Source organism: Megascapheus bottae, chromosome 3 (assembly GCF_031878675.1).
Source record: "Megascapheus bottae isolate mThoBot1 chromosome 3, mThoBot2.hap1, whole genome shotgun sequence".
Classification (NCBI taxonomy): domain Eukaryota; kingdom Metazoa; phylum Chordata; class Mammalia; order Rodentia; family Geomyidae; genus Megascapheus; species Megascapheus bottae.
In genome coordinates, this window is record NC_143511.1 from 62,432,931 (window position 1) to 62,443,536 (window position 10,606).

Here is a 10,606-nt window from a genome sequence, read left to right on the forward strand (position 1 = left end):
TAGGTAGTCCCATGTATCGAGTCTCTCTCCAATCTGTTGTGACCCTGGGATTCTGTTTAGGCAACACATTCTTACAACAGCTTCCCACTGCTTCTTACATGGTACAGAAATTGTGGAGAGTCAATTATGTGTTTATCAAACATGATGTGCTAATTTGCTTGTGTATTACATCTTGCACAACCCGTGACTTACAACAAAAACTGCATTCTGTTGATCCATTTTACCACCAAAACCTAACACAATAGTCTCAGAACACATAAGAAATAAATCAATAATGATTTTGTATTTTTTTTTTTTTGCCAGTCCTGGGCTTGAGCTCAGGGCCTGAGCACTGTCCTTGGACTTTCTCAAGGCTAGAGCTCTACCACTTGAGCCTTAACTCCACTTCTGGCTTTTTTTTTCTATATATGTGGTACCAAGGAATCGAACCCGGGTCTTCATGCATGCTAGGCAAGCACTTTAACCACTAGGCCAAACTCCTGGCCCCTGATTTTGTATTTTTGATTTGATACAAAAACACCCGAAGAAATCTAAGCCTTTATCTTGGAATCAGGAGTGAGTGTGTGTGTGTGTGTGTGTGTGTGTCTCTGAAACAGGAGTTAAATCTCTAAAGATCTTCATACCACTTGTTCTTTCCTAAGAGACTGTTAATGTATTTTACTTTATAATTGCTATCTTCCAGACAGGAAAACCAATGTGAACTGTTAAAACAAATCCTTGATAGAATGATCTCTTCCTAACTCTATCATGTGCCAACAACAATCAGCTTCTAGAAATTACCAAAATAGTGTCACTTTTTAATTCTTGTATATTAGCAAGTTAAAAAGTATATGGTGGGGCCGGGACCATCATCTAGTGGTAGAGTGCTTGCCTAGCATGCATGAAGCCCTGGGTTTGATTCCTCAGTACCACATACATGGAAAAAGCTAGAAGTGGCACTGTGGCTCAAGTGGCACCAGCCTTGAGCTGAAGAGCTCAGGAACAGCACCCAGGCCCAAAGTTCAAGCCCCAGGACTGACAAAAAAAAAAAAAGTATATGCTGATTAGCTTTTTTGTGTCTTAAGTTTATTGAATACATGTTTTCAAATAAATACTTTGAACAGTCTCAATCAATCAAAGCAGGAAGTTGCATGGTTCCGCTAAGACACCCATCATTAGCTTAAACAGGAAGCTATGTTCAAAGGTTGAAGAGGCTGCTCCAAAGACATGAAGTCTCTTAAGATCACAAAGACATCAAGGACTCCTCAAGGCCTGTTATCTGAATGGGTTCAGAAGCTGGCTTGATCCTTAGAACCTCTGCAAAGCCCTCACCAAACCAGCAAGTGACATGTGCTATGTCTATAGTAAAATAGAAAAGACGGTCCTGGCAGAGCTTCCGCCGATACACAGACCGGGGATCAGCCGACAGCACAGCCTGGATGGCACACTTGGCTTCCTCTGCTGACTGAAAATACTTAAATGACATCTTTCCAGCACCTGCAAAGAGAACAGAAGCTGGTGTTCAAAATCATGTATCTTTGGCCAGGAGCCTGGCCTAGTGGTAAAGTGCTTGCTAGCATGCACGCAGCCCTGAGTTTGATTCCTCAGTACCACATACACAGAAAAAGTGCTGGAAGTGGTGCTTTGGCCTTGAGAAAACCCTAAGTTCAAGCACAAGAATTGGCAAAAAAAAAAAAAAAAATCATAAATCTTTTCTTTTTTTTCTAAGTTGGGGCACTGTCCCTGAGGGCCTTCAGCTCAAGGTTACCGCTCTACCCCTTGAGCCACAGCACCACTTCCAGTTTTCTGGTGGCTAATTGGAGATAAGAGTCTCTGTGGACTTTAGTGCCCCAGGATCTCAGTCTCCTGAGTAGCTAAGATTGTAAGTATGAGGACCACACCCGGCATATATCTCCTTTTTTGGGGAGGGAGGGGCATGGGGCCTGAACTAGGCCTGGGCACTGTCCCTAAGCTCTTCACCTCAAGGCTACCACCTTACCCTTGAGCCAAGCCCCATTTCCTATTTTCTAGAGATTAACTGGAGAGTCTCAGGTCCTTTTGTGCCCGGATTGCCTTTGAACCTTGATCCTCTGATCACAGCCTCCTGAGTAGCTAGGATTACAGGATTAGAGCCTTGAGCTGAAGAGCTCAGGGGCAATGCCTGGGCCTGGAGTCCAGGACTCACAAGGACAAAAAACTACCACCACCACCAAAGCTACAACACCCTGATATCTTGCTCTCCTATTTGACATTTTCCTATAGCCATCCTCACTCACCTCACATGAAGTCATGTTTTTATGTTTTGTACAACAGTGTGTTTACTATGGTTTTAGCTTGACCATCTTCGTTACAATAGAAGATCCATGAAGCATGAAGATAGGGATTTTTTTTTTTTAATCTGTTTTCTTCACTTCTGTATCCCATGGACCTAGAAGAGTATCTGATACCCAGAAGAAGCTCAGTGAACAAGTGTAGAATAAATGAATGTATATCCTGGTGGTTTTGTTGTTGGGGTTTTTTTCTGTTTTTTTGTTTTTTTATTTTTGCCAGTCCTTGGGCTTGAACTCAGGGCCTGTGCACTGTCTCAAGGCTAGCACTCTACCACATGAGCCACAGCACCACTTCCAGATTTTTCTATGTATGTGGTACCGAGGAATCAAACTGGGATATTAGTGCATGCTAGGCAAGCATTCTACCACTGGGCCAAACTCCCAGCCACTATCCCAGGTTTTTTTGTGTGTTGTTATTGTTTTTTTTAATAGGGTAGGCTCAGTATGTAGCATAGACTGACATGGAACTTGCAATCCTCCTGCTGTAATCTAGCAATGGATTACAAGTGTGAGCCATCATCCCTGGCCCATTCCCTCTTTACATAGCTCTGTTAGCTCTTTGCAGAAAGGCAACGTAAATAGCTTTCCATCTTTTGGAAATCTGCCATCTCCTTAGCAACTAAATACTTCTTACAGACATAACCATTCTCTCCTACTTCTTAACAGCTACTCCATTCTAGGATCTTCTATGGCCTGGAAAGGCCAAACAACATGTGCGTAAAAGGCCTTGTGGCCTCTCTTCTGCTGGAAAGTACATGTCCGTGAGGCAAGTCCTACATGAAGAGACATTTCTTTTCCTGTGTGCTCCTCTATGCCAAAATACTGAACTGTTGGCCTCCTGAATGTTAGAAGAAACATTTCTCTAGTCATATAGGAGAACATGGGGAAAAAAATGAGTAATACCAAAAAAAAAAAGGGGGGGGGAACAATACCTAAGTAGAAAAAAGCACAACTCAGTTTCTGAATGCTGTCTAAAAACCCCATGATGGATTTACAGGAAGACAAAGTCCACCATGGCCACTCTGTGAAGTAGTGGTCATTCTCTATGGCACCTGTCATCACATGACAGATTTGCCTGAATAGTAGAAATACTAACCATGGCTGAAACAAAGCTTACTTCTTGGACTGGAGATACTACTCAGGGGTAGTATTTGCATGGCATGTGTGAGGACCTGCATTAGATCTCCAACACCACAATACAAAAGTAAAATGTTGACATCACCCCCTGTATCTTACATTCAAAGCTAGGAAATTCAAGATACCTGGTTCACCTCCTGGGCTGAGCTGTCCAAGGTCCATCTCTGCGTGAGGAGTAAACCGGACTTGCAAAGGGGCTGCAGGGGCCTCCCTCACCCAGGCAGGAACCTGGCTGTGGGGTGCTCTGTCAGCCACCCCGGCAGGGCAGGGAGAAGCCACATGCTGTGTCTCCACACTGCTTGCTTGCGGGACCAAGGCGCTTTCCACATTCCTTGGTCTCCTGTCTGCACCTTCCTCTACAAAGTTCTTTTCCAGAACAGGTGGACCAAACTGTTCTGCCACAGTCCGCCTCTTACTACTTTTTGATTTCAAACCCAAACCCACAGCTATCTGTGTGTGTTCAGGCCACGCTCGCTGGGTTTTTGTTGTGCTGTTGCATTTTGGGAAGTGCTCTTCTGGAGCTCCGTCTGCAGGACGTCTAGGTTTCTCATTAGTTATATGAGAGGGCTGGGGTTTATGAGACCCTGACAGCTGTTGCTGCTCACAGCTATCAGCATGGCCATCAGACTGAAACACAGTCCTTGGTTTAAGTTGGTTATTTTGTTGATTCAAGTCCCCTAAAGGCTTCATCAAATGTTGTGGGGAGTCATAATCAGCTATGTAGGGTTTTATATCTAGCACAGGGGTGCCATCTATCATGTCAATGCCAGACAGGTATACAGCTCCACCTAGAAGGTAAAAAAAAAATCATCTTACATGCATTCACAGTGGAGAACAGTGCCATGAATCAAGAGAATAGAATTATACTCCAACTCAATCCACTCACATTTCTCTCTATACATACTGTCAACATCTGCTTCTCCTTCTACCTGGAAACCCAGTCTCTACTTTACCTGACAAAATCCTACTTGTGCTGGGCGTGGTAGTTCACACCTGTAATCCTACCTACTCAGGAGACTGAGATCTGAGGATTGAGGTTCAAAGCCAGTCCAAGCACAAAAGACCATGAGACTCTTATCTCCAATTAACCACTAGAAAATGGGAAGTGGGGCTGTGGCTCCAGGGGTAGGGCGGGGCTTTGAGCTGAAAAGCTCAGGGACAGTGCCCAGGCCCAGAGTTCAAGCCCCATGACCCATCCAAAAAAAAAAAAAAAATCCTATTTTTTTTTTTTGAGGCTCTCACAGCCTCAAATCTACAAATCTTTCATATTCTTCTGTACACAGGGTCTCACAGTGGACCCTGTATAAATCACTACTAGATAACCTTTTGCAAAAGCCTGCCTATACCTAGACAGGAAGCAGGCCCTGAGCAAAGTCGGAATCAATTTCTTTTTGTGTCCTTGGTATTTCTAACTGTTCTAGACACATGATAATCCTCAGAACATTGCTGAGGGACCAAGAAAAGTTTCCATTGAGGCAAGCAGATTCTAGCTGCCCATCACAGTCCTCTCCTCTGCTGCTCCTGCCCTGAGTATTCTCTCCTCCAGCACAAGCTGATTCTAGCTCACAGAGTATGGAAAAGGAGTTGTGACAACCTTTGGGGATTAGGTTTTCATGTAAGACTGCCGCCATCCAGTAGACTCACTTGAGAGGTACTACCTGTGCCCTGATGTAGTAAAGAGGCATTCTGGAAAGGTCTACCTGGGCAATGATGTGCCAGCCACCTTCAGAAACTGAAGGGGGCTCCAGCCAGCACCCAAAATAACTAAAGCACAAAAGGCCTGGTGCTGGTGGCATATGCTTGTAATCCTAGCTACACAGGAAGCTGAGGCCTGAGAATCAAGGTTCATAGCTAACCCCAGTAGGAAAGTCCATGAGACCCTTATTGCCAATTAACCACCAAAAAGCGAGAAGTGGAACTGTGGCTCAAAGAGGTAGAGAGAGTACTAGACTTGAGAAAAAGTAGCTCAGGGATAGTGTTCAGGCTCTGCGTTTAAACCCCAGGACCAGCACAAAAACGGAAAAAAAAAAAAAAAAAAAAAAAGATAGGTCTTGGGACATAGTTCAGATGGTACAGATCCTACCCAGGAAACACAAGGCCCTCAGTTGGAAGCCATAAGTCTACAAAAAATAAAATTAAGACAACTTAATGGTTTTTGATGCAAGAATGATAAAATTCCAAGAATCCTACAAAAACTTATTTCGTAATGTCTTCAAGCTGTGCTTCTGTAGAAGCAGCAAGCTGTGAAAATGTGATGATCTCGTAATACTGAAAGTGTGGGTTACCTTCTACCTTTTCCAGCTTGGCCAGGGTCAGTCCTATGGCATTGGGGCGATGAGGGCTTCGTGTGGAGAACACTCCTGTCTTCACACCGTTCAGCCTCGGGGGCTGCACCTTTGCCTTATAGCTCAAGTGACCATTTTTGTGAAAAACAAACAAAATCCTATTGAAAATAAGCCAAACCAATGATTATGAAAAGAGCACAAGTTACTTGATTATGATTCCTGGGGGAAATGAAAACAGAAAGTTTTAAATGCAACTCATCAATGAGGAAGAAAATAACACCATTCTCCTTCCGTGAAAGAAGACAGTCAACTCTATATCCTTTGCATTTTGCTCAATAACTGGCATACAGGCTCACCCCTGTAATCCTAGGCACTCAGCAGGGGGAGATCAGAGGTTCACAGTTTGAAGCCAGCATGGGTAGGAAAATCCATGAGACTCTTTTTGCCAGAAATGGGCTTAGAGCTCAAGGCCTGAGCACTGTCCTTGGACTTTCTCAAGGCTAGAGCTCTACCACTTGAGCCTCAGCACCACTTCCAACTTTTTTTCTATGTATGTGGTACCAAGGAATCGAACCCCGGTCTTCGTGCATGCTAGACAAGCACTCTAACACTAGGCTAAACTCCTGGCCCCCACGAGACTCTTATCTCCAATTAACCATCAGAAAACTAGAAATGGAGCTGTGGCTCAAAGTGATAGAGAGCTAGCCTTGGGTAAAAAAGTGCAGGAATAGAGGCTGGGAGTGTAGCCTAGTGGTAGAGCGCTCCCTAGCATGTATGAAGCCCTGGGTTTGCTTCCTCAGTGCCACATACACAGAAAAAGCCAGAAATAGCACTGAGGCTCAAGTGGCAAAGTGTTAGCCTTTAACAAAGCATGCCCAAAGACTGGCCAAAAAAAAAAAAAAAAAAGGAGGGTGGGAGGGAAACGGGGACCATGTCATAAGAAAGGGTATCAATGTTTGTGAAGTTATACACCTTCTACCTGGTGAATATAATGTAACCCAACTATTAATCACAATAAAAAAATAATAATTAAAAAAAAGCTCAGGAGCTCAGGAATAGCACTCAGGCCCTGAGTTCAAGCCCCATGACTAACAAAAAAAAGGCAAAAAGATAGGTCAAGTACAACAGGAACTACCCCAAATCGGTAACAATAATCATCTCTGCAGAGTCCCATTGGGAGGGGAAGAGATGACAAAAAGGAAAGGTAAGGGGGGAGGTATTTCTGAATACCCTTTAAAAAAAATCAACAATGCTTTTAATTTAGGGAATTAACCAAAATATACAAAGACTAGATCAGAACATTCATGGGTTTCATTTTGGGGTTTTTTGTTTTGTTTTAGCCTCCCCATGCTCAAATTAAGATGAAGGATTCCTTATTTCAGAATTAACACTTCAGGGGCTGGGAGTTTGGCCTAGTGGTAGAGTGCTTGCCTAGCATGCATGAAGACCTGGGTTCAATTCCTGGGTACCACATATAGAGAAAAAGCTGGAAGTGGTGTTGTGGCTCAAGTGGCAGTACACTAGCCTTGAGAAAGCCCAAGGACAGTGCTCATGCCCTCAGTACAGTCCTCAGGACTGGCACAAAAAAAAATAAAAATTAACACTTCATTTTAGGTCTCCACTAGTAAAATAAGACAAACTTAAGACTGCAAATATTAGAGAGAATCACAAATGACACAAGTAATGTGCAGATTTCTAAGGTCTCTGTCTTTGGGGAAGAATATATCTGATATATTCTGTAAAATGAGATAGTAAAATGTTTTAGGACTTGAGGCCAGCAGGTTACTTCTGCAACTGTTCAATTATGTTACTATAGCAAAGCTGCACAATAGCCATCACATACTATGATAGCTTTGGCTATGAGACTATAAAACTAACAAAAAACAAGCAGAGGGCCCAGGAGTTTAGCCTAGTGGTAGAGTGCTTGCCTAGCATGCACGAAAGTCCCAGGTTCAATTCCTGGGTACCACATACATAGGAAAAGCTGGAAGTAGTACTGTGGCTGAAGTGGAAGAGCTCTAGCCTTGAGAAAGCCCTAGGACAGTACTCAAGCCCTAAGTTCAAGCCCCAGGACTGGCAAAAAATAAAACAAAGAAAAAAAAAAAAAAACAAGCAGAGGGCCTGGAGTCCTGGAGTGTGGCCTAGTGGTAGGGTGATTGCCTAGCAGGCACAAAGCCCTGGGTTCAATTCCTTGGTACCACATACTCAGAAAAAGCCAGAAGTGATGCTGTGGTTCAAGTAGCAGAATGCTAGCTTTGAGCAAAAAGTCCAAGGGCAATGCCCAGGTCCTGAATTCAAGCTTCAAGACTGGCAAAAGAACAAAAAAAAAAGCTGGAAGTAGTGCTGTGGCTCAAGTGGTAGTACACTAGAAGTGAGAAAACCCAAGGACAGTGAGTTCAAGCCCAAGGACTGGCAAAAACAAACAAACAAAACAAGCAGAGGTCCACAGGCTATATATAGTTTGCTGACTCTTGGTCAATATAACGTCCATGGGAAGAATCAAACATCTACTACAGAAGGGATCTGTCACATTAGGACATCCAAGGGTGTCCTAGAAGCAATTCTGGAATAGCTATAACATAACTTACCAAACATGAGAAAATTGTTCTAGACCCATCAAGGAATGTTCAGGATTATTAAAGATGCTCTTTCTAATCCTTAAACAAGCCCGTGAGTAGCTACAAATGGATGGTTGCCTTGGGGTACCATTTTTGGCAGAGAAACAGGATTCCAAGTAGCCTATTGGTTCAGTTAAAAGATTACCTACAGAAGAAAATTAGGCAAGAAATTAGTCAAAAACATGTGAAAGGGTATCAATGTATGTGAATTAATGCACCTTCTATCTGGCAAATATCATGTAAGCCTTTTACTAATTACAATAAAAAAAATTAAAAAAAAATAGATCCACTGTGGGTGGGGGGTGGGGGGGGAGGGAAATGGGTACCAAGACATGTGAAAGGGTATCAATGTATGTGAATTAATGCACCTTCTATCTGGCAAATATCATGTAACCCTTTTACTAATTACAATAAAATAAAAAAATATGCATAAAAAAAAAAAAAGAAATTAGTCAAAAAGTCACAAGAAGCCAGGCGCAGTAGCTCACACCTAGAATCCTCACACCTGTAATCTCAGGAGGCTGAGATCTGAGGCTCAAGGCTCAAAGCCAGCCTGGGCACTAAAGACCATGAGACTCTTACCTCCAATTAATCACTAGAAAATGGGAAGTGGGACTGTGGCTCAAAGGGCAGGGCAGCAGGGTTGAACTGAAGAACTCAGGGACTGTGCCCAGTCCCAGAGTTCAAGCCCCAGGACCCCCCCTACCCACATACACAAAAGTCAAGTGAAAATGGGTGCCACTGGCTCACACTTGTAATACTAGCTACTCAGGAGACTGAGATCTAAGGACAAGTTCAAAACCAAGGACTAAAAGTCTGTGAGACTTATCTCTAATTAACCACCAGAAAACCAGAAGTGGCACTGTCACTAGTGGTAGAGCACAAGCCTTGAGGTGAAGAGCTCAGGGACAGCACCCAGGCCCAGAGTTCAAGCCCCACAGCTGACCCCCCCCCAAAAAATATGTCACACAAAGATATAAGAAAACATGATCCTCTAATTTACTGATTTCCTAATTTTTAAATATACTATGTTATACAACTGTTAAAAAATGACTGGTGGCAAGGCATGGTGGTACACTTAAGAGGCTGAGGAAGGAAGGTACTAAGTTAAAGCCTACTTAAGCTAAACATAGCAAGATCTAAGGCAGTCTAGGCTACATAATGAAACACTGTCTCAAAACATTCATGTTGTTGTTGTTGTTGTTGATAGTGGTGGTGGTATCTAAAAAGGGGAACCCTTTTTTCTTTTTTCCTGTTGCTTTTGAGGTTTGAACTCAGGGCATAGATGCTGTCCCTGAGCTTTTTCACCCAAGGCTAGCCCTCTACTACTTTGAGCCACTTCTGGTTTTCTAATGGTGAAGTGGTAGAGCTCTAGCCTTGAGAAAGCCCAAGGACAGTGTTCAGGCCTGAGTTCAAGCCAGGACTAGCAAAAAAAAAAAAAAATGCTATAAAACAGTGGCGTCTTCTATTACATTTCCCCGCAGACATGGGAGGCAGACAAACTAAGGTGTTTTCATTGTCTTCCATTTGCTTCCTCTAGTTTCTAAAATATGTGTTCTAGTCTCTATAAAGAGAGGGAAATAAAGAAGGGCAACCATGGGCCGGGAGTGTGGCCTAGTGGTGGAGTGCTTGCCTAGCCTGCACGAAGACCCGGGTCCCATTCCTCGGTACCACAGACTCAGGAAAGGCCGGAAGTGGTGCTCCAGTGGCAGGGTGCTAGCCTCGGGCAAAAAGTGTCCTGGGTCCCGAGATCACGCTCCAGGACTGGAAAAAAACAAAACAAAACAACCGCAAAGCACATTCGGGGGCTACCTGGCGGGCGGAAGGCCCGCCAGGAAGAAAGGCGGGCTGCCTGGGCGGCTGCGCCAAAACCCAGGCGCCTCCGCAGATCCCCGGGGGCACAAACCCGCTGTGCGCGGTGACGTCACGCCCCCAGGGTCCGATGGTCACGTGGTCTCCGGCGCACGTGACCGGTCCCGCGCGTTTCCCCCCCCCACCGCCCCCCAGCCCTCATCTAGGAATCTTGATCTGTGTCAGGTAAAGCGCTCACATAAACCCCTTCCGGCCGGGTTGAGATCTTTCCGGATTACGGCACCAGCACCATCTGATTCCTACAAGTTACCTGACTCCAGGGCGGGCTTCGCACACCCACAGGAGGTCGCTGTGAGCCCAGGCCCCAAGTCTTCCTCCAAGCCGCGCATGTCTAAGAGTGGCTAAGAGACCAAGCCCTCCTCCAGACTTCCGCTTCCGCTCCCTC

The 10,606-nt window shown here is 44.4% G+C and overlaps 1 protein-coding gene across 2 annotated transcripts; it reads right to left on the reverse strand.

Annotated features, from left to right (window-relative positions):
• Window positions 1-1,033: 1,033 nt before the first annotated feature.
• Trmo (tRNA methyltransferase O) lies at window positions 1,034-10,576 on the reverse strand. 2 transcript variants are annotated; one of them, XM_090330299.1, is made up of 5 exons: window positions 10,472-10,576; window positions 8,320-8,494; window positions 5,732-5,889; window positions 3,572-4,234; window positions 1,034-1,476 (listed from the first exon to the last, which is right to left on the reverse strand). In XM_090330299.1, the coding sequence occupies exons 1-5, from the start codon at window positions 10,548-10,550 to the stop codon at window positions 1,223-1,225; spliced, it is 1,329 nt and encodes a 442-aa protein (XP_090186425.1). In that variant the 5' UTR covers window positions 10,551-10,576; the 3' UTR covers window positions 1,034-1,222. The 2 variants fall into 2 exon arrangements, with proteins under 2 accessions (XP_090186425.1, XP_090186426.1); XM_090330300.1 differs by lacking the exon at window positions 10,472-10,576 and adding an exon at window positions 9,983-10,254.
• Window positions 10,577-10,606: the final 30 nt, after the last annotated feature.

What these genes read in the sequence shown, in the direction of transcription:
- Trmo (XM_090330299.1), bottom strand. Translation starts at nt 10,550, where the DNA reads ATGCGCGGCTTGGAGGAAGACTTGGGGCCTGGGCTCACAGCGACCTCC. An exon ending in GAAGCCCGCCCTGGAGTCAG is followed by an intron (nt 8,495 to 10,471) that starts GTAACTTGTAGG and finishes TTTCTTCTGTAG; the next exon opens with GTAATCTTTTAACTGAACCA. An exon ending in GAACAATTTTCTCATGTTTG is followed by an intron (nt 5,890 to 8,319) that starts GTAAGTTATGTT and finishes TATTTTCAATAG; the next exon opens with GATTTTGTTTGTTTTTCACA.